The sequence below is a fragment of the Myotis myotis genome, unplaced genomic scaffold (assembly GCF_014108235.1).
Source record: "Myotis myotis isolate mMyoMyo1 unplaced genomic scaffold, mMyoMyo1.p scaffold_m19_p_12, whole genome shotgun sequence".
Taxonomy (NCBI): domain Eukaryota; kingdom Metazoa; phylum Chordata; class Mammalia; order Chiroptera; family Vespertilionidae; genus Myotis; species Myotis myotis.
In genome coordinates this window covers 10,103,196-10,126,908 of record NW_023416316.1, presented here as the reverse complement: position 1 = coordinate 10,126,908, position 23,713 = coordinate 10,103,196, and the positions used below count along the sequence as shown (strand labels likewise).

Below are 23,713 nucleotides of genomic sequence, written 5' to 3'. Positions count from 1 at the left end.
TTGTACTATCATATTTTCGGGCTGATAAAAGTAATTGAGTTTTATAAATGGATATTCTATTTAGAAGTCCTCATAGACTGTTTTATTAGGTCTAAGAATTTGTTGATTTTTATTACTGTTACTATGTAGTCTGTTACAGAGGAGAAGAATGATAGTTTCTTTTCAGTTCTCAGATTTTTTGTTTATATTTCTTGTCCACCCAGTTGCCAAGACTCATGGCACTGCATCAATAAAATGTGAGGTGCGGAGCGCTTACCTGCCTAGTTCCCAGTTCCGTTTTACTTCTTGCCCCTGGCAACATGTTTTTCTGATCTCATCTATGCATTTGAAAGGATGCTAGTTACATCAGTTATGGTTGATCTAGAACTTCCCAATAGATGTTGGTATTGGAAATATTTGTAGGTTAGTCCACCAAATTGTACATACTATGTTTAATATAAACCTGACAGGTAGAAATCATTTGCATGGTGTTCAGGGTAGTTTAGTAATCTGCCCAAGGTCATGGAGATATTAGCTATAAAGCAGAATATAAACCATGCGGTTTCACACTAGAACCCTTGACCTTTCCATGACACTGAGCTGACTCCTCAGATAAGCACACAGAATGCAAAAACTCTGTGAGGAGAAGGCAAGTGCCCCTTCATAGCCCTAAAGTCTTTTAGGAAGCTGCTATTCCAACTAAATTGTATTTTATTTCTTATGTAGCATTTTAGAGAACAACAGCTTCAGTTCTAACATATCTTTAGGATGACCTTTTTCCTCAGTTGAGAAGTGACAGTGCATTATCACACTTGCTTTATTATTATTTTTCTAACCATCAAGATCACCCATGCCTGTGTTAACCACTTAGAGCACGATGTGAAAAAGCTTAAAATAAAGCAAAATTGTCACAAATTCCATCGCCTTGTAGCTATTACCAAGAATATTCTGGCCACCCATCCATTCATGTAATTTTATGTACAAACATGCTCACATGCAATTTTCCATGAATATAAGATCACAAACCTGTTCCTATAACCTCATTTTTAGAGTACATGGAAGAAAAAAAAAAAGAGTACATGTAGAATCATTAAATCCAGCTTGTTTGCTCGATGCTACCTAATTATATTGATGGCTTTGACCACTTTTTCAAATCCTGGATAAACATATGTATCTCATTTCATGCGTTCATCCATTCATTCACCCAAATAGCATTCACCGAGTCATCCCAGCTTCTCTTGGGTTTCTGGGACTCGGTGAGCCACAAAATATGGTCCTGCCTTTCGGATGCTCATAGGTTTGTGGGGAAGAAAATGCTTGGCAATGGATGGCTTTGGCACAGTCGACAAGGGTAGGGGCTGTGGGAGCTCGGGACCTGGGCTGAGGAGGTGACTCTGAGAAGTGGACTGACTCGAGAAAGCTAAGGAGAAGCCAGGTCATTAGAAGGAGAAGGGAACGGGCTTGCATGGCAAGGACATCGTCGTGTTTGTTTCCCGGAAGACCATTTTGGTAGCAGCAGAGATACCCGGTTTAGGGGGAAAGGTGGAAAGGGAGACCAAATATACCTCGTGGGCTGGAAGATGCAGGGGTGAACTGAGTGCCTACCCCGTTTTGGCACTAGGCTAGATGTTTTCATATTCCATTTCATTTACAGAGATCTAAAACTTACAACAAAATAGCCTTCCCCGCTGAGGGACTCTGGAGTCCTGTCGTTTTCTCAAAAGGATTTAATTCTTACCATTCATACATTAAGGTTAACTACACCCGGTTTTCCTGAATGTGATAAGGATATCCTCAATTGCAACTTCATCTGTGGATCACCCTGAATTCTTTTATTTTTTTCTCTCTATTCATGTGGTGCTTTAAAATGTTTTTTCTTTATTCAACCCGAATTCTTAAGAGAACACTTTACTTCTGTTTCAGACTGAGAGGTGCTCTGGTCTCAATTTCCATTGAAGGAGGGTGGCTGTGAAGCACTTGGATACGCCTTTGGGGAGGACTTTCTGGCATTGCTATGGATGCCGCCTGGACCACGAGTCAAGGAAAATGTTTATAGTTCTCCCATTAAATTGGGTTGTGATTTGGGATCAATCAGTTCTTCTCTCTGGACCTCGCTTTCCTTGTGCCATTAAAATATTTATTTATTTAATTTCTTTCTCTATTGATTAAGGTATTAAAATATTTTTTATACACAAGGTGTCCCCACAAAATGTTGGCTGTCATTAATTTCAATGGGTTAAATCTGAAAAGAAAGAAACATCATTTAAGCTATCAGCTGTTCAAGTGGGTATACATTTTTGGAGGACACCCTATGTATATATGGAGTTTCGGGTAAGAATCATCCCAAAGATGAAGAAGATACCATCGCTGGTCTCAAACAGTTCAAAGGCAAACAGGAGGATAAGTCAAATGCAGCATGGTTGTAAAACAGGGTAGAGTTTGAAGAGCTCCAAAAGAGAGGAAGACCAAAGAGAGGTTAGAAGGATGAGAAAGGCTTAGGGAGAGTTCTGACACCTGGGTTAGGTTGATTCCTGTAGAAACAGGTGTCTTTAGCACCCCATACTTCATTAAAAAACTCAGCATACTTAGTTGCAATTAGATGCTGAATGTCTGGTCTTCTCTGATGTATGTTAAGTGCTTCAAGGACAGAGAACACGTCTGCCTTTCTTTGCTATATATCTGTGCTTAGCACAGTGCCTAACAGACATAGAATAGGCTTCCAACAATATCTGTTGAATGGATTAAAGTTTGAGACAGTGCACATGGGAAAATGTCCAAAGACATAAATTGCATGTATGGCATTCTGAGCAGTAGGAACAGCTCAAAACAGGACACAGGTAAACCTTTTTAGATGAAGACAGTCCAATTAGACTGAACATCAGGAGGAGCCAAAAGAAGTGCTAAAGTTTTCCTAGATGGTCAGGTTAGAGTGTGCATAGATGGCAGAAGGCTCTGAGGTAAGATGCTGAGTCCCCGAGTGATGGGGAGCCACTGTTGTAAAAGCAGGGCACCAGACACAATGCCTTCCTAAGCCCCCCACCCCTCCTCCAGTTGTAGAAATCACAATTACATGTGCTACAGTGGCTGAGATACTGAACCAGCACCCACGTCTTCAGACAGGCTGAGCTCCCCCGACTCCCAGAGATCCCTCCTTCCAGGTCCCCCATCCAGTAGACAGCAGCGCTTTCCACCACACATACTCCTTTAGTAAAGCAAAGCTGCGATGTTGAGGTATAATCTTGGGGAAAATGGACTATGGTCTTGCAATACCCATCTGCTTATTCCTTCTGGTGACCACTATGAGCTCCAACTCATGGTCTGGATTAAACAGTTGAAGAATGGGATGACAGGGATCTGAGACTCCTCTGGGCATTCGGATCCCTCCCAATGGGAGGGGGGTCCGGCCCTCTTCACACAGGTAACACAAAACTCTTTCTTTGCACACGGGCAATGCTGCCCTCATTCTGTGCAAGGCTCAGGCAGGAGCAAATGTATACATGCGACTGATTAATTCCAGCAGCCTTTGACGGAGTTGTCCAAAGATTTGCCCTGGTACCAATTTAAAACACAGTAGCAAATTTAATGAAACTAACAGTTTGCAGCCAAGGCCTTTGTTATTTTGTTTTAATCATCTTTTACCACCAATTGAAATGATTTTCTCCTTTCTTGGTGCAATGAAATAAAATACCAGGGAAAGAATGGAGGGACAATGTGGAAATTATAAAAAAAAAAATAAAAAAATCCAGAGCTTCAAATCCGGGGATAAGGTAACAGCAGTCCTGAGACTTAACTGGCTGTGGAGTCCGGCAGAGATTGGAAGGAAAGACATTTCCCAGTTTGGGGGAAACGCCACACCTGGAGAGCATTAAGGGAAGGAGAGCGGAAAAGATCTACAAGGGACTCTTGTTTTTCCTGAATGCAACCAAAGGCGATGTGTGACAGCTTCCCCAAACACCCCTGCTGGTGATGGACAGGTCTCTTGACTACAGAGCAGGGGCTTGTGACTAGCTGACCGGTCGCCAAGGCCTCTGGGAGCCCAAACGCTGTATCCCATTGGAGGTAAACAAGGCATGCAGCACAGTGTGAAAATCGAGGCCAATTGGGGGCCAGCAAGTCCGGTGCTGGGACCCAGTGACAGCTGGTGATTGAGCGGCACTAACTGAACACAGTTGTTGAGACCAGGGGCCAGTGGGGAAAGCAATCTCCTTTCTCCTCCCTGTGGCCTCTCTGGGTGGCCAGCAATTTTATTACTGGCAAAGGGCGAGCCCAACAGCGTTTTCAAATTTGGCACCACATCTAAAACCATTTGGGGGCTGGGCTTCTCTTTCTTCTCTCTCCCCTCTCCCCCCCCCACCAGCCCCAGGAATGAATGCTTTGGGTTCGGTGAAAGCCGGAGTGCAGTTAGCAAACTCCATTTCCCTTCAAATTTGAAACCCATGTGCACTTGGGGAAAATGTAATCCTTATGTTTCTGATTCATTTACACTTAACTCATCAAAACGCTATTTTGTAAGAGCTATTTGATGTCTGCGAGGTCTTCTGAGCTCTTTTGTAAGCTTTGCTTCTTAGAAGCAGGAAGTCACGTTTTTGATGGGAGGGAGAACTTGAACCTAAAAGGTTGAGTTTGTTTTGAAATGAGGGCTCTCGGAGGGTCACGTGGACCCTGAGCTTGGCCAAATGTGTGCTCTCATTTCCTATACCAGCCCCCTCCCCAGCACCAGCTGCCATGACGTTACTGATGTCAGCTCTCTGCGATTGTACTCGGAGCTTCCAACGGAGACTTCTCCACAATCGGAGAGAGCCGAACTCAAACCTGAGTCCCAAGGCCTGGCCACGCTCCAGCACTTGGTTCTGTGGGGGAAGGAACACTTGGATGGGGAGTCAGGAACCCCAGGTTCAATGACCTGTTCTGCCATTAAAGGGCTGTGTGGCTCTGAGGAAGTGGCCTCCCCTCTCTGGGCTTCAATGCTCCTTCCAGATCTGAGAGTTTTTCTGTTTAATTCCTAGAAAGTAGGAATTTGGAGCACCTCATAATGGAGCTTCTGGAGACGGAGTTTGTATTCAAGGAGCTGAGCTCAACAAGAAAACATGAATATGAAGAAACAGAGCTCAATGGCTTCAGAGATCACTCATCCCAAGTTTCTCATCATGGGATGGATACTGGACATGGAGAAAGGGAATAAATTGCTACAAGTCATAGAAAATTAAAGTCAAAGTCCAGCTTTCCTGGTATTTTTGACGAACATCCTTGGTGGAAATTTCCAAACCTTTTAGTTTATAGGATATTGAAACTGGAGCAAAGAAAACCCTCCTTCCCACCTTGACAACAAGGCTGTGAAAGCGGCATTAGCATGGAAGGGGGGCTGGCATTCTGCATGAGGCGCAGTGAGGTGGTGTCTGGCTTGTATTAAAGCCCATGAGTGAATGATTAATCCTGGGTAGAAAACAAAGCCTGTACCTTGTAACGTTATAGGTATTAGTGCCATGGAAGATTAACCCCGCGATGCCCCGAGGGACCTTTGCAGAACACTGGACTACACTTTGAGCATCAGCGGATAAAGAAAACAAGTGGTCTCACAGGTCCTGTCTGCCCCCCGCCCCAATACACACACACCTTTGCACACACGCATTCATGTGTGCACACACCTCAAGCTTACCTCGACTGCTCCCACAGCTCCATGGAGGGAGGGAATGTTATGGTTTCAAGGGAAGTGTGATTGCGTGCCAGCCACTGACTCACTGGCTGCCGATGGCAAGGCACTTCTGCACTCATCTTCTTTCTCTCATCCCAACCCAAACGTGCCTCTACCTTCACATTCTCAGTGTCAGGGATGCCGATGACACAGGCATCTTCCACGCCCCCTCACCTGCCCCTTCCCTCTGCTCAGGCATCAAGTATTTCCAACCCATTAGTCTGGCTCAGCCCCACTCCCTTCCCTCCACGCTCTCAACTTTACTACCCTTTACCAGCACCATCATCTCTTATCTCAGTTTTGGCAGCATTGTTTCACTTCTCTTTTGTCCTTTTTAATATATATATGTGTGTGTGTGTGTGTGTGTGTGTGTGTGTGTGTATGTATATATGTATACATATATACATATGAGCGGGGGGAGAAGGATGGAGAGATAGAAACATCGACAAGATGAAGAGAAACATCATCCATCGGCTGCCTCCTGCACACCCTCACTGGGGACTGAGCCAGCAACCCAGGCAGTGCCCTGACTGGGAATCCAATCGGTGATACCTTGGTTCCTGGGTTGACACTCAACTACTGAGCTACACCGGCCTAGCTCTCTTTTGTTCTTTTGATTTTCTGGTAACTAATCCATCTTAGAAGTTAAAGAAAAGCTTCAAATATACCAGGTATCATCTGTATCATCATGGATTCTGCTAGCTATTGATCTGCCACAGAGTTTACTTATTCATTCATTCAGGCATGCATGCATTTATTTACCTCCATTTATTGGCCACCTACTTGATGCCTGGCCTTGCCTGAGAAGCTGAGGATAAGGTGGCAGATACTACCTAGTCCCCACCTCTAATCAAAATGCCACTCAACCAGAAAAATGCAGCAATACGTTTGGAACTGTCACAAAGGGAGAGCTTGATAAGCCCTGAGAGAGAGAGCGCATGTCAGGGAGGAGCTCCGAGCTACCCGGTGTGCCTGGGAGGCTGTCTGTACAGGGACCAGTCTCTGAGCGCAGTCCAGACTTGTTGCCAGTGTGACATGGCACCTGCTGCCTCCACCCTTGCAGAATTAGACTCCCTCAGTGGTCTGAATGGAATGTCAGCCCTGGCAATGTCCTTTAGGGTCAGCTACCTCTGCCTTCCTGTTCCTGAAGGGGCCTTGGGCCCACCGAGGAGAGTCACAGGTCAGGGACACAACAACATTTCAGAGCAGGCCTGGAATTCAGGTCTTCTGATCTAGGGCCAGCATTTTGGTGGGTTTCCTCCTTTTTTTCCCCCTTTGGTTCAGCTAAAGCGATTAAAGTGCGATTTATCTTTTATTCCTTCTAACCCAACACCGAACCATAGGAACCCAGTTAGAGTTTCACGGGAAACAGTCTCATGTGTGTGTCTGTGCGTGCCCCTGTGTTTGCCTCTCACACATACTCTCCAGCCTGGCCCTGGCCAGGAATAAGCCGCATGAAAACCAAACAACAGAAAGAATCATAAACATTTAAATCTGCAGAGTTCCCCAGACAGCATCACGTCCTCACAAGCCTGTGATCTGATTACAGTTGTTCAGGGCACCCCGTGTGAGACTGTATGGAAAGGCATCAGCACCCACTTTTCTCAGGGGAAGGAGTTGAGGCTCACACTGTGGAGGCACCCGGTTAGGGTCCCACTGCAAGGCAGTCGTGTGCTGGCCTGGGAGCCAGATTCCTGATTCAGAACTCAGCATCTCTGAAGTAAATGCCTGAGGTTTCTGTTTCAACAGACACAACATGAACTCACGGAGCCCTGTCCTCAAGATTCTCATCATCTCTGAGCACAGACTGAATGGATTTTGTCCGCTCATCTTGCCAATGCCCAGTGTGAGATAAATTCCTCCATTCTTCCCACATCTGTAATTACTCTGACGGCTGTTATTTTCCTTCTCTTTCCTATTCATTTGTTTGTTTTCTTAAAAATCAGGAATTGGAGCTACACAACCAAGTCCAGTCCAACCTACTTATCCCCGGACAAACAGCAAAAGAACAAAGAAGTAGGTGACACCAGGACACACTGCAACCTGATTTCACGAACTCATTGTTATTTATCCAAAGAAACTCTTGGAAAACCCTCGAATCAAATACTACACTAAAAGCTATTCCTCCATTTCAGGAAATAACCTCATTCCAAATGCTCAAACCAGAAACGGAGTCACTGGACAGCTCCATCTTAAAACCTTTGCATCCAATACATCACTAAGCCCTGTGGATTCCACCTCTGACATGTCTCCAATTCATCCACTTCTCTATGCAAATGATCATAAACTCTGGTTTGGACTTTAGCAATAACCCCCAATTTCCACTCTTCCTCAATCCTTTCTTCAAAGAGCACCTGGAGCAATTTTATAAAAACACAAGTCTGATTGGCTTAGACCTCTATTTCCTAATGAATAATAAATATAAATCCAAACTATATAATAAGGGCCATTCCCCCTTCCTTTAAGGGGAGAGTATACTCTTTATAACCTCTTGTTATAATAATCTTTAGTTTGTAATAATATTTTTTACTTGGGATATTTTTCAGTTCAGCTTCCCTATCCAATTGTAAGATTCAGAATTACAGTACCAGCAATAAGATTGGCACGTTGTAATGACTTGTTACAGAAAGGAAGGAAGAAGGGAAAGAGAAAGAGAGAAGGAGAGGAAGAAAGAGAGGAAGGGAGAAAGAATTTATCAACAGAGCCTCAGGTCTATCACTTATCTTCTATGTCTTATTTAACATCTGTAATGGCCCACTTGCTGTAAAGTTCGGTAGTGCATCAGACTGATACAGAGACATTTTTAGGATAAATGATTTCAGTGGTGCTAGCATCAAATGGATGCTTCACACTTTCAAAATCGTGAAGGTACTTGGAGACAGTCAGCACTTCTATAGCTGCTGCTGAATCTGGAGATCTGTTGATTTTGCAAAACCCGAATGTTCTCAGAACTGGTATTTCATCCTGAAAGGTACTTGGCCTCAGACTGAGGAGAGGGAGTTACAGGTGGATGATGCCCAGCTTCCAGAAATAGAGTAAGATTGTGCTGACTCTATACTCTGCCAGCCTGGGCTAGGAACAGAGGTATCAGGGCTTGGAGAAACAACTCTCACTCCTGATGCTGCGCCTCTGTCCTGGGGTGGGTGGGTGGGGGGGGGGCATTAAAATCCTAATTCAACAGATGGCAAAACCAAAGTATAAAGAGATGAACAACCAAACATAAATGAAAGATATTCTTAGCAAGTTACATAAGAGAAGATGTTAAAATAATTGAAAGATGCTCACTCAAGATGTTCATCACAAGAACATCAATGAGAACATCAAATGCCCAAAGACAAAGCACTTTCATTTTGTCAAATCGTAGTGACAATGCAGAACATAAGGTCCCACTACCAACTGCTGTTGGAATATGAGCTCAGTCACTCTCTCAGAAAGCCATTGGTTGTATCCACTGAAATGAAAAAGGTCATGGTTTATAACCCAGCAGTTCCACTTCTCAGCATCAGCCTGGAAAAGTGCTCACATGTGCCCATGAGGAGGTTAATACAAGAGCTCTTGCTGCAGCATTTGTTTGCAATAGAAAAATGTGTGAAATACTCATTGCCTAGCATTAGGAGTAGTTATTCCTAATAGGGAATACTATACAGCAGTTAAAAAGAAGTAGATTTAAGAACCAAAGTGATCAATAGTCCAGATTATTACACTTCCCTTCCTCAAAACTCTACATTTGTTCTGAAATTGAACAACCACTTTTGCTATGAAATACAGTATGTTGTTTCATTCATTTATTTGTTCATTCATTCATTTACCAATGTTTGCTGAGCATCCACTTGGTTTTAATCATGGAATTGTGGCAAGTCTCTTCAAGGATCAACTCTTACTCATCCATCAGTTCTTAGCTTATACAGCACTTCTTCCAAGAAACTTTCTTTAACTACCTCAAACTGGGTTAGATATCCTTTCTATGTTTTCCTTGTACTCCTCACACTATAGCATCTTTCATGCTGCAGTATAATCACTGGATTCCTTACCTATTTCCCCCTTTCAACTGTGTGCTCATGAGGCCAGAGATCAGGACTCTATTCCTAGTGCCATGGTGATAGACACCCGTAACTATTTGCTGAATGAATTGATGGTGAATGGATGGGCAGATGAATAGATAAATGATAGTGAGCTGCTATTCACTGTTCCTGCTTTGCCTTACACCTGACTTACCCTAAGCCAAAAAAAAGGCAGGGGGGCTTAGTTTTGTCAAGTTTTTACTTCTTAGAGAAATCTGAAGATCTCATACAGACCCAAGCAGCACGGTGCCCGGTGCAGAAGCAAGTCAAAGCAAGTCAAGATGACAGTCAAACTGAGAAACAGAAGCCTCCCTTCTTTGTTCCCAGCCACACGCATGAAGAACTGGCTGTGTAACTTGTGTTGCTGGGCTCCAAGACTGGGTCTCAGGAATGGACTGTGGGCTAAAGGCCTGCGAGCTGCAAGCATGTCTTCTACTTGCTGCACATTGAACTTCAGCCAGCTTGGATGCGTGTCTGAGCTCTAGAGGTCTGCCTCTGCGTTATTACAGCAGGAGGTGTTGTGGTTGAGAAAGGGGAATTTGGAATGAGACCAGCTCTGCCATTGCCAGCTGTGGTAAGCTGGATGAGTACATTTTCTGAGCTCTAGATTTTTCTCTGAGCTTCACCTGCCTCATAAATATTTGTAAGGCACTTAAACGGTGAGTATTCAGTAAGTAGTCATTATTATTATTAGCATGATTATTGTCCACACACCACACATTTCACTAGGGCATTGGAACCAGTCAGATCCACTCCAGGTACTGATCTTATAAACAATCTCTGCCGAATCCCTTTTACTTAAAAAAAAGAAGAAGAAAAAAAAAAGGAAAAAAAAAGAAAGAAAATAACAAAGAGGGTAAATGAGTCACCTGTCACCTAAGAACAACATCTATCCACACAGAATTGCATAATGTGTTTTCCCCCAATTTTACACACAGGGAAATTGAAGCCTAAATAAGTGACGCAATGTGTCTTAATGTCACATGGTAAATTAGTAGCAGAGTTGGCGCTGGTCCTCTTTTCCGCTGCTAGTGTCACTTCTCATTCAATGAAGAGGTTTCCACTTAAGGGAGATGTTCTGCATTTCTTCCTCATCCTGGCCAAAAGTAATCAGTCTACTGGAAGCATCCATGGGGTAAGCCCAGAAGCCCTTCTCTCCATCAATGTCATACCTTGGGAAACTATCTCCAGGATAGATAACAGAAAGAATAAATATTTTTGCTGAGAGAAAAAAATGAAGACAAAGGTCAAAGGGGATCATGTAATGGGTTGAGTTGGGGAAGGAAAATAAAAGGCATTTTTTCCTCTCTCTCCTCTTTTTCTCCAAAACAGTCTTTATATAGAACTTGTCCATGAGCCAATTTATTTGATATGGAAAAAATGTGAAAGCAGCCAAGTACACACACATGCAGAGACACACAGAGGTATTTGTGTTGGAGTTCAGAACTTGCATTACTAAGAGATAACGAAGTTGAAATGGTAGGTTGACTTGGAATGATGTTTTACTTTGTTCAGAGTCTCAGAGAACATTCACGTCAGGAAGCCCAGTTCTCCAGTAAATTCCTTGGGACTCAAGAAAGCAAAGAGAAAGGCCAGCAAACACCTGCCCTTGTTCTTGTCACACATTAGGGACAAGAGAATTATTTGTTGAGTGAATGAAAGAACAAATGGCGCACAAGAACGTGGGCCTGGATAGTGAGAAATTTAAAAATTTCTTAAGTTTTCATGCTGTGCAACCGAGTCTGAACACGAATAATCTAGCGCAAGCTCCTCCTTGTAGAAGAGGCCTCTAAAGACCAGAAGGAGTAAGTGACTAGACTAAGATCGCAGAGCGGGTTAGTGACCTCGCTAAAAGTAGAACTCAGGTGCTTTCACTTCTTCAGTCTAACTTCCACCATTCCACACTTAGCACCCGTGTCAGCTCTCCCTTGCTCACAATTTGAGACAAGAAATAAAAGCTGTGTTTAAACTGAGGTTTAAGACATCTATTATTTATTACCCCCATTGTTTTGTAAAGAATTTTTAAATGGATGCATATTTATGGAGCTTTTACTACTCTAGACAAGTGAGGAGATGGCAGAGATGGGGTTATGGAATCTTTTCAAGGCAGGATGATTCTTTACATTTTAAGTCCATTCCCAAACACAAACCAAGTGCTCCCTCTGAGTTCTTAAACAGATGTTCTTCATCTCCAAGTCAATGAATGAGCAAGGGCTTGCTTGTGATGTGCACGTTAATTGCTGGCATGTAAAAGGAAGTGCTGGTAAAGAGTTTGAAAGTGGTTCTGACTCTTAAAAAGATTAAAAGTTTCCTCCAGAACTTGGTTTCTATTAATGATTGGCTTCATAAATATTTTCAAGTAGACAGAGCACAGATTGTCTCTTATATCATCTTATAATCAAAGAAAGAGCCACAAAAGACCCATAGAAACCATGGACTTCAACATTTTCATCACACAGAGGAGGAAATTGAGGCTCAACGAAACTGACTGATTTATCTTTTGTCAGTAAGTGGACTGGCTGGGACCAAACACAAGGCGTCTGACTCCTGAGCTATTTTTCTTTCCAAGACTCAAAGTGTTCCCTACCAACATCCATCACATGTCATAAACATTCAACAAATGTTTGCTGATTGACTTCATAGAGTCTTGGTACTCAAATTAGGTGGCCAAGGCTCCCTCATTGGTGAGGTTAAAGCAGAAGTTGGAATCACATCATTAACTGAACAATGGCTGAGTGCTCTGGCTTGGGAGTCAAGGTGGAATGCCAATCCTGATCTCACCACTTCCTAACCGTGCGATTCTGGACACATGACTTCATGTCTCTAAGCTGCTGTTTTCTTCTTTGTAAAAGGAGAAGGATAATAGGGCTGTGGATGTAGAGAAGATGAAACAAGTAAAAGATGTAAACACCTTAGACCAGCCGTGGGCAAACTACGGCCCGCGGGCCGGATCCAGCCCGTTTGAAATGAATAAAACTAAAAAAAAAAAAGACCGTACCCTTTTATGTAATGATATTTACTTTGAATTTATATTAGTTCACACAAACACTCCATCCATGCTTTTGTTCCGGCCCTCCAGTCCCGTTTAAGAACCCATTGTGGCCCTCGAGTCAAAAAGTTTGCCCACCCCTGCCTTAGACCATTGTTTGGCACATAGGAAAAACACGAATGACTTCATTATAATGTGACCTCTTGTGTAAAATATCAATCCTGAGGATGTTTGAAGAAGGTGTACTAGAGAGGAAGCTTAAGATATATACTATATTCAGGAGAAACACTAAGTTGTATAAAAGCACTGGCTATCCATAAAAATTATGGAGACCTAGATCTGCAAGGGCACGTATGAATTAAATGGGTTTGGACCAGTGCTCCACTTCAAAAAAAGAAAACAAATCCAGGACCATGACTGGTGATGTTTACCTTCCATCAAAATTCTCATACAAATACCCAGGAACATGGTCAATTCCCAGCCAACTTCACCTTCATCTCACACACTGAAGAAGCAACCAGAATGCATGAATATTCTTCAGTGTAACATAGAAAAGAAATCATCATCAAACTTCAATTATTCTACTTTCATTAGTAATAAATGACTTCCTCATTGCTAATTCCATCCAACTGTTGGGAAAACCAAGTTTCCGAAAGGCTGGGATGCTTAGAGTCACACTTGGAGCTATCAGCAAAATCCAAGTCTCCTCGTTCCTTATCCTTGCTCTTCCCACTGTATCAGTTCTGCCTTGTTAAGACAGTTCTATACACAATGCCGCATTATAAAGCCCTAGAAGTGAGTCTGGCTGAGATGAGCCTTCTTTTAATCCAGGCCTCTCTGACTCTCCTTTTTTCCTTCCACACCCCACCCACTTGGTCCTCTCCTTATCCAGAAAGTGCACTTACATGTCTGTGAATCTTCTATTGAGATGCAGGATGGAGGCCACGTCCACCTGGAGAGGAGGGTCCCGGACCACTTTGTACTGCAGGGGCTTACATGCTAGGCAGAGTGGGCTGTCTGCAATGGAGGTCAACATGGCGGCATCAATCTCCAGGTGCTCATCCAACGTGTAGATCTGAATGCCATATACCTCCTCGCCCACATCCCGGAGTTTGATGGTCAGTGGAACATCGCAGAATACGTTCTGAGGGCCCAGGGAGATGTTCTTCCCCGTGGTTGTCAACAGTTTGATGTCATTGACAGCCCCACTAGAGTCCCAGTCAGTGGAGACAAAGGTCACCCAGACCGTCAGAGACTCAGGAACCAAAGGATAGTGAAATTCCAGTTCAAGGTAGCAGCCTTGTGGCTCAGGGCAGGCTGGCGGGACCGTGTGTGGGTTGACAGCTGAATTGGGGCTCCAGGTGCGGACACTGGACTTACAGGGTTGTTCAACATCTGGATGGCCTATGGAGAAGAGATGAGGATATGAGTTTTTGACAGACCTTCAGTCTGATCCTTGGAGTTTCCTGCAGACCTCAGAAGAGGTTGGCCTGACTAGAACTCAGATGGAGGGAAAAAGAAAGGGAAGATTCTCAGTGTTTTGGTGAATCAGCTGTCTGTCTCGCGTCCAGCTCATCCCCATGACTGCCACAGAGATCTTACGTGCATCACCAGACACTTGGTCAAGACTATATTCAAGTAAGTGTCTTACTATTTAATTAATGCCCAAAGTTTCCTTCCTAATCTGCCACATGTAGGCTTTGTGGCTAGGATGGAAAGAAGAAAGGGACACATATTTATCAAACACCTACTACGTCCCATAAACTTGTTTAACTCATTTCAGAGGTGAGCAGATCTAGAGTGAAATGACCCTAGTCTCACAGCTTAAAGTGTAAAGGTCAGCACTTGAAGCAGGTGTTGGCTCTTCTGGAAGTTCATACTCATTGTTTTCACTACTGGATGCAGGGGGCACTAAAATAAACTAGGTTCCTCATGGTGTTGCCTTTGATGCAAGCTGCTTGGTGTGACAGAAGGGTTAGAAACCTTCAGCAAAGAGATGAGTGCAGATAGCTTCTGTCTCTTGGACTGAGGATTCTAAGAGGAAACTGTCTAGAACCATAAACGACAGAGCTGGAAGGCATCCCTGGAGCCATCTTATCTCTCCTCCTCCCCTTCTCTATATGAGGTCATCCCATACCACTGAGCTTCTCCATGCTCTGACCAGTCTGATTCAAAAAGGGGAGGGCTGGGTGAGGAGCTAGGAGAAGGAAGGAGGGATTCTTCTGCTCTTTCCTCTTGGAGACAATGCCTCATCCCCAGTGATCTCAGACTGCATCGACTTCTGAATTTTTCTCCACTGAGATCATTAGTCCTAGACCCTCACAGAGCTCTCCTTTACTCAGCTGAGAATAGCAATCAGGGCTCAAAATGTAGTGATTGGCTCTAATTTGTTTAAGGGAGTGTAGCAAGAGATATAGATCAGTTAGTGAGGGTGGGATGGAGGACTTTAAGCTGTTCTGTCACATTTTCCTCCCTTTAGCATCAGTGGTTGGTGGAGGGTGGGGATGCTGTTACAGCGTAAGAGGAATCACCGCGATATGAAAAACAGAAAGTCATCTGGGGTGGAGAAGCCATTCCAGTGAAGGCTGTACATGCCTTCAATCTCCTTGTGTCTTGCCACCAAGTGAGAAGAGAGAAAACACCAGGTGGGAATGGAGAAGAGAAGAGAAAAAGAGCAGGAAGACGGGAACAAGGAAAATGCATAAAAACCTTTTTAAATATAACACATGAGAGCAAGGAGAGATGGACACAGCTCTAAGATTTCCTCCACTCTTCCTTGGCTAGGTTCATTCATCTGTAGCAGCAAGTGCTGGCTAGAAGCAATCAGTCATTTACGTCAAAGGCACCACCTACGCTGAAGCCTTTCTTGCCATCTCCACTCCATCCCACTGAGTTCCTGATTCTCTTGACTTTGTGGGTTGTTGGCACACATATGTCACTTATTCATTCAAAAAGCTTTATTGAGGGTAGCATTTTAATATATATATGAAGCACATTCCACAGACATTAATTAATTCACCTGCTCATCACCAAAATCCTGCAGGATTCTTATCATTTTTGTAGCTCTGTTTCATTCAATACAATACAGCCTTTGCTTAAAACAGGGCCTGGTCCAAAGATTGTGAACGTAGTGAATACTTAGTACATATATGTTACAGAAAGAATCTTCTCTCTTGGTAACGTTAAGGAAGAAGTGAATGCCCATGGACTACAGGAGCCTGCTGCGGGAGGTGAGTGCCAGGTGAACATTCCACTCACTCCCTGGGCTTTCTCCTGGAATTGGCAAGGGATGGAGCAGTCTTTCTCCCTTCCTTAGAGAAAACCACTGTCAGTGGTGGGGAGCCACAGGAGAGCAAAGATGACAAATCTGTTTGGCTCAGGCTTTCTCTCTGGTTTCTTGTTAATCAACAGAGGGGCCAAATGCTTTTCCAAAGGACAGAAAGGTGAGCCTGGTCATTTATTATGCCCAAGTGTGTTAGAAATAGAAATCTTGGTTTCTGCTTGTCTAGTTATCAGAGACAAACTTTTAGAAGTCAAAAAGAGCCTCAAGTGTCCCTGAGTCCAACCCATCACCAAAGCAGCAATCCCTTTGATAACACCATGCTTCATGACTTGATCACCTTGTATGTGCCAGGAATGGTGCCAAGCATGTTACATGCCTCAGCTCTTTTCATCCTGGCCATAAGTATATGATGCAGGTCTTATGAAACTCATTTTAAAGAAGAGGAAACTGAGACTCCGATGGTTAAGTAATTCCCTGATGGGGAGTAGAATATTCTGTGATAACTGTCAGTCTGGGCAACATGCCAAGCTTTGAAACCATGAAAACTGGGTTAAAATATCAGCTATCCAGCTTCACATTGTGTCACCTACTGTAATACTACCTCACAGGGTTTCTGTGAAACTCAAATGGGATCAAATATTTAATAGATGCATGCGCGCACGTGCATATCCTATCTAATGAAAGAGAAACATGGTAATTAGCGTACGACCGCTACCCTTCCCATTGGCTAATCAGGCGATATGCAAATTAACTGCCAGCCAAGATGGCGGCTGACAGCCAGGGAGGCTTGCTTGCTTCAGTGACGGAGGAAGCCAAGCTTCCCCGCCTGCCTTGCCGGCCTCTCAACTGCACTCTAAGCAACATTGTAATAAATGTAGAAGCTAAACAAAACCCGGGCTTCAGCCAGCAGGACCGCAACATTGTTTCAAACACAGAAGGTAAACAAAGGCAAGAAACCTGCTTTCAGCAGCGGAGGTCTCATAGCTGGAGCCGAGCCTCAGAGCTAAAGCTGGCCCAGAATTAAAAAAAAAAGGAAAAAAGGACAGGTTGGGAGCTTCAGTCACCTGCCAGCCTGAAAACAGCCCTCAGCCCCTCACCCAGGCTGGCCAGGCACCCCAGTGGGGACCCCCACCCTAAAGGGTGTGTGACCAGATGCAAAAAGCCATCATCCCCTCACCCAGGCTGGCCAGGCACCCAAGTGGGACCCCCACCCTGATCCAGGACACCCTTCAGGGCAAACCAGCTGGCCCCCACCCATGCACCAGGCTTCTATTCTATATAGTAAAAGGGTAATATGCCTCCCAGCACTGGGATCAGCGGAGCCGCGAGGCCTCCCAGCACCGGGATCAGCGTGACAGGGGGCAGCGACCAAACCCCCTGATCGCCCTGCGGCTCTGTGTGTGACAGGGGGTGGGGCCACAACCTCCCTATCTGCCCTGCTCTGTTTGTGACGGGGGGAGCTCCTCAACCCCCTGATCAGCCCTGCTCTGTGCGTGACAGGGGGGAGCTCCCCAACCCCCTGATAGCCCTGCGGCTCTGTGTATGACAGGGTGCAGCGCCCCAACCTGCCCCCCCCATTGGCCCTGCCTTGAGTGTGACAGTGACGGCACCCCAACCCCCCGCCCCCATCGGCCCTGCCCTGAGTGTGACAGTGGCGGCACCCCAACCCCCTGATCCCCCCTGCTCTGTGTATGACAGGGGGTGGTGCCCCAACTCCCCTATCGGCCCTGCTCTGTGATTGACAGGGGCGAGCTCCTCAACCTCTTGATCGGCCCTGCTCTGTGCGTAGCAGGGGGGAGCTCCCCAACCCCCTGATGGGCCCTGCTCTCTGCATGACAGGGGGGAGCTCCCCAACCCCCTGATGGGCCCTGCTCTGTGAGTGACAGGGGGGAGCTCCTCAATCCATTGATCGGCCCTGCTCTGTGTGTAGCAGGGGGGAGCTCCCCAACCCCCTGATGTGCCCTGCTTTGTGCGTGATAGGGGGCAGCACCCCAACCCCCTGATCGGCCCTGCTCTGTGCGTGACAGGGGGTGGCACCGCAACCTCCCTATCGACCCTGCCTTGAGTGTGACAGGGGGCGGTGCCCCAACCCCCCAATCGGCCCTACCCTGAGCGTGACTAGGGGTGGCATCGCAACCTCCTGATCTGCCCTGCTCTGTGCATGACAGGGGGCGGCGCCCCAACTCCCCAATCGGCCCTGCTCTGAGCCCGACCAGGGGCTGCACCTAAGGCTTGGGCCTGCCCTCTGCCACCCGGGAGCAGGCCTAAGCCAGCAGGTCATTATCTCCCGAGGGGTCCCAGACTGCAAGCGGGCACAGGCCAGGCTGAGGGATCCCCTCTCCCCCGTGAGTGCACAAATTTTTGTGCACTGGGCCTCTAGTATATATATAATTAGCTCTGTTCTCACAAGTAAGGAGGAATTAACAAGGAAAAGCTCAAGATGGGGCAGCATTCCAAACCAAGAGAACAGTGGATAGAGAATGTGCGTCCAGATGACTATGGTTTTGAGAGCAACAGGAGAGCAGCAAGTGGTCAGGCTGGCAAAGTAAGTAGAATCCAGGTGACGAAGGGTCTCACATTTCACTTTAAGGGGATGGACTTCATATTGAGAGAGATGGGAGCTACTGAAGGATTTTAATCAAACAAATGAAAGTTGTCTTTTGGGAAAACCACTCTTTAGAGATAGATACTATTTATCCATTTTTCACCCATCCATCCACCCGTTTACCCACCATCCACACATCCATCCATCTATCCATCCACCCATCTATCCATCCATTCATCCATCTATCCATTCATCCATCCATCCATCCATCCATCCATCCATCCATCCATCCAAGTATTCAAAGATTAATTGTTGAGAGCCTGGTTTGTGTCAGGGTTGGCTAGTCCCAGAGAAAGCAGATTTCTAAAGAAATGGTCTCTGCCCTCATGGAGCTTTCAGGCTAGTGGTCAGTTAGCAGACGTCTGTACTAAAGCAGCAATGAATGCATAGCTGTGCCTTGGAGAAAGAGAACATCACAGCAAATGAGGAAAAACCTGAGTCCTAAGGAGAAAAGTGCACACAGATGGGAAAGTTGATTGCATGTATGGTGGTGAGGCAGGGAGAAAAGCTGAGACAAGGAAAGAAACTAAGGAATGAAGAAAGGATAGGAGGGAGGGAGGAATAGAGGGAGAGAGGGAAAGGGGGAGGGGGAGGGAGAAAAGCACAAAGGTACCGTTACTTCATTATTAATATATAGCCTTTTATGTATATGGTGGCTAAATGAAAAGTCACATGTTTATATAAGCTGGCCACTAGGAGTGAGGCCAAATATGTGTGTAAATTATATTTATACATAGTTATGCTGATTTAAATTTACACTTATGAAGATCTATACAGACATCTATTCTATATTTATGTGCATATACACTGCAGCTGTTGACACAAATATGGTTATAAAAACTTGGAGCCAAGTTTTTTCCAGATGAATACTTCAGTGCACCTGAAATATTCTAGGCAGAAAAAGGGGGAAAGACTCATGCAAATAAAAAGAAAAGAGAACAGTGCCATGTGTTAATCTCTCATAGAAAACCCAAGGCTTGTAATGTATTATACGCTTGCGTAAGTGATCTTAATGGGATTTCAGCCCGTCAGATCTGGCTAGTTAACTCCTGGGCTATAAATGTAGTGTGGTCTTGAATACCTCAGAAGAAATTTATCTGTGAAATATAGTTTTTACTAAAGAGATAGGAAAATGGGGTTTCTTTCGACTACAATCACTTTCTGTGGGCAAAGGCAAGAATTCCTGTGACTGTATTTACCTGAAGTTCAAAGAATGGAGTTGATAACACGTTAGATAGTCAATAAATATGTTTAAATGAGGAACCTTCTGTCTTGCTCATATGGATTTAAAATAAATGAATTACAACTGCTTGGAATGTTGGAGCTGGAAAGGACATTCATTCTGTGGATAGGACGCTATCTCCAAAGAAGCTCCGTGGCTCACTCACGGGCACAGAGCACGTTGATGGACAGGTTGGAGCCAAGGTCAGTCCTCTACCCCGCTCCACTCTGACCCCCTGCTCTTTCCCCAATCCCAAAGATACGGCTGGCATCGTTCATGGGTTTTAGAGTTTTCTGTTAGTTTGGGAAGTCCACAAACTTAAACACGCAAAGATAAATAGGATGAAAATGAGTTGAGAAATAAATTACAGAGTTTGGCTCATGGAGAAGTTTATTTCTTCAAGGATATTAAAAAGAGTCTGAGCCAAAGGATCACAGAGCCTGTGATGGGATGCTCTAAAAAAAGCACAGTGTCTTTCCCTGGCCTACCTGCACTGGATTTACGTACCCTGAAGGAAACCTGAGGTTGCTGGGGTTCCTTGCAGGCCAAAGTCAGCTCAGGGAACCAGGGGGCTCGATGTTTCCAGTGAACCCATTTCTGCATGTCAGGCTTTAAGAGGGTCAGAGAAAAACCAGGAACAGCTGGAACCAATTGACAGTTGGGCTATATGGAGGTGTGTGGGGATGTCTGGAAATTATTTCATTCACACAAGTGGTAGAACAAATCAAGATGATTTTAGCCAAAGAAGTGGCAGGAAAGAGTCTTGCTGACCCTACCTCCCAAACATCTCTCACTGACCTCTCTCCATTCTCCCTGCCAACGACCTCATCCGACCACCGCACTTCTCCTGGATTCCTGCACCACCCATGGGCCGTTCCCTTTCCTCCAGCATGCTCCCCAGGACCCCACTCTCTGCTCCAGAGGAACCCAGTGTGCATCTCACTGGATCCCAGACCCTTGCCAAGGCACGTGGTGTCTCCTTCCTGTCCTCGGCATAAACCGGAACCACTCCTCTTCCGGTCGGTATATACCTCACCCAGCCCCACCTCTCCCCACTCCACACCTTGCTCTTTGCGTTCCAAATCCATTTAAGCTCTTCTAGCCTCACTGCAGAGCTCTCATTCAGGTGGGTCATGTCCGTTAGCAGTTACCGTACCATCAATTAAAGCTGAGAAACTTTAAAGAACACACAGGCATGTGTTCCACGGGCTATCAGAGCAGTAATAACATCACATTCCACGGAGCTGCCGGGAAGCGCTACGACACTCTCAGGAGAGAGTGAGAGTGAAAAAGGTAAACCATGTCATGTATTATTATGAAAATCATTGTAGACTTTGAGGAACCCTAATGACCTAAGCCTTCAGATCCCAGGTGGAAACCATGGATTCAAAGATACCAAATGTCTTTCACATTCTCCAATGCACCGTGCTTGCTGGTACGGTGACATTTCCCAGGAAGCCTGAGTCTCCGGTTTTGGGGGAGCTCCCCTTTTTCCTGCCCCCCCACCCCCCGAGTGCTCCCTACTTCTATTAGCACAGGTCTCATCACCCCGGATGGTATTTGTCCATCTACTTCTCTGACTCTCCGCTATTACGGTTGGCTCAGCTTTGCCCACGTGCCCGCCCAGAGCCTGGCATACAGGCCCTCCCATGGTTATAGATGAGACTGGTTTACTCTCTGTGGGCACAGAAAGTGCTGTCTGGCCAGAGACATACACTTTCTCCTGTGAGAACCCAACATGGCTTAGGTTTGGGGGAAAGTCCCGACTGCCCATTTCAGGAAGGACTTTCTAACAAATGGAGCTAGAACAGGAAGGCCAAGAAATACTGGTGCAAGGACAGCCTGGTGTGAGGACAGCCTCCGTGAGGGAGGGCGCCGGGGCTTCCTGCACCGGGTGAGAACCCCGCTGGGTGACCCCGAGCATCCCTTCCACGCCTGAGGGCCTGTGACTCCGCGAGGGTGAGCTGAGGGTTTCTCCAGAATCCCTCTCGCTTCACATTCCAGATGGGCTTGTTTAGAGTTCCCGAGTTCGACTCTCGTTTTTATTTTAAACTACTTCAGAAGATTAAGTGTAGTGTTGTCATTTTTCTCCTTCACTTGCCTCTCTGATCCCTCTGCCCTTTTCTTTTCAACCTTCTTTCTAAAAATATAGAGGAAGACAGAGGCGTTCTCACTGAACCTCAATGAGGAACCAGATTCTGCTCCCTCTGAGGGATGGGTGTCCCCACCCAGGGACTGCTGGCCTGAGCTGACCTGATTGGAACAAGGGGACTGGGTGTGGGGGTGTTCTCAGTGTAAGTCTGTGAGGGAGGCTGAGGCACTGCCTGAGAAGAGAATAGCGGGTCCCCGTCTCTCAGCCTGGCTTTAGCAGCTAGAGCTGAGCCCTAGGCAACAGATATAGCAGAAGGAAATGGAATAGACAATAGTCCCAGAGTCTCAGTTCCAAGCAGCCTTGCTTCAGAGACACAGTGTAACAAAACATTGAGCAAAAGGCACTCTTAATTTTTATGGAAAACCAAGCTAATCTGGCAGCGAAGGATACTGTAGGAACAGAGAGATCACTAGCCACTAGGAGGCTTGGGAGACTCCCCCTAAGCAGGGAAGGGTCTGGTCATGGGTGGAGCCCATAACAGGGCAACCATGAGATGCTTCCCTCAAGGGTCTTGCAGATCAATGGATCCCAAAAAGGGGAAACTGAAAGGAAAAGTCATGACACATGTGATAATGCCCTGGATATTCCCAAAAAGAAGAAAGAAAGAATCAAAGATACTGATGTCTTGAAGCCCCCACGTGTGTATTGATCCTCAGGTGACCTTATCTGTGTACCTGCAGCCTGTCAGAGTCTGGAGGTAAATATAGACGCATACATGTATGTCTTTGTCAGGTGTGTGGCCTTGGCACTTATTTAATATCTCAGTGCCTTTGTTTCCTTATATGTAAAGGGGGATGATATACGTAGGGAAAGGCAGATACTCAAAGGACGTGTGCTAAATGAAGGCATGTACATTGGCCTTCATGTTGGGCAAAGGGTATGAACTTCCAGTTGGAAAATGAAAAGGTTCTGAGGTTCTCCTCTGCAGCATGGTGACTACAGTTAGCGATACTCCACTGTTGTTGAAAGTAGCTCTTCAATGTTCTGGCACCATAAAAGGTAAAGTAGGTGAGGTGATGCATGCATTAACCAACTTTGTAATATACATGTATCAAATCATACACCTGAAACTTACACAATGTTTTATGTTTTATGTCAATTGCACCTCAATCAAGCTGGAAAAAAAGGACAAACATGTTACTACTTAAAAATACTGGCCTTGCAGGGCAATCTAAGATCCAAGGAGATGGTATGTAGAAAAGATCATTGGAATCATAACACTCCAGATGGACCAAAAGAGTTGTTCTTCTCACACCCAACCTGTCAGTGAGCTTCCAAGCTGGCTCACCTTCTGCTTCCCGGGGACTCCAGTGTCCGGATGGGCCACAGGGCATCGGGGAGGAGGCGTTGAAGGCATACTGCACCAGGATCCTCCCTTCCAGGCAAAGGTCACATGCTGATCCCAATTCTCTAGGAGGCCAAGGAGAGAAGGAAAATGCACTGACTTAGGAACAGTTGAATAAGCCCCTGACTCCCCTAGGCCAAAGGCAATGGAGGACACAACTACTCTACGTTACCCCCTTTCCTGACTATGTATGCCAAAGCTTCCAGGATATGACTGTAACTGAAATTCCTCCCTATTGCCCCACAAGGACCTTGTAGGGGCCTAAATGGTTTCCATTCTGATGATAGATACACTTCTTTAACTTCAAGCAGCACAGGTTCAACAGGCCAAAGACACACTCACGATCTGCAGAGTCGTAATTCCATCAGCCATCCAAACCTCCACT

At 45.5% G+C, this 23,713-nt stretch overlaps 1 protein-coding gene across 1 annotated transcript in view; it reads right to left on the bottom strand.

The window, feature by feature from the left end:
• PAPPA (pappalysin 1) overlaps nt 1-23,713 on the bottom strand; it is a 220,002-nt gene that overhangs the window by 124,250 nt on the left and 72,039 nt on the right. The window contains exons 6-7 of the mRNA XM_036329823.1: nt 23,272-23,393; nt 13,627-14,125 (exon numbers count right to left, since the gene is read on the bottom strand). Coding sequence (XP_036185716.1) covers nt 13,627-14,125; nt 23,272-23,393 — 621 coding nt within the window. The remainder of the gene's footprint in view (nt 1-13,626; nt 14,126-23,271; nt 23,394-23,713) is intronic.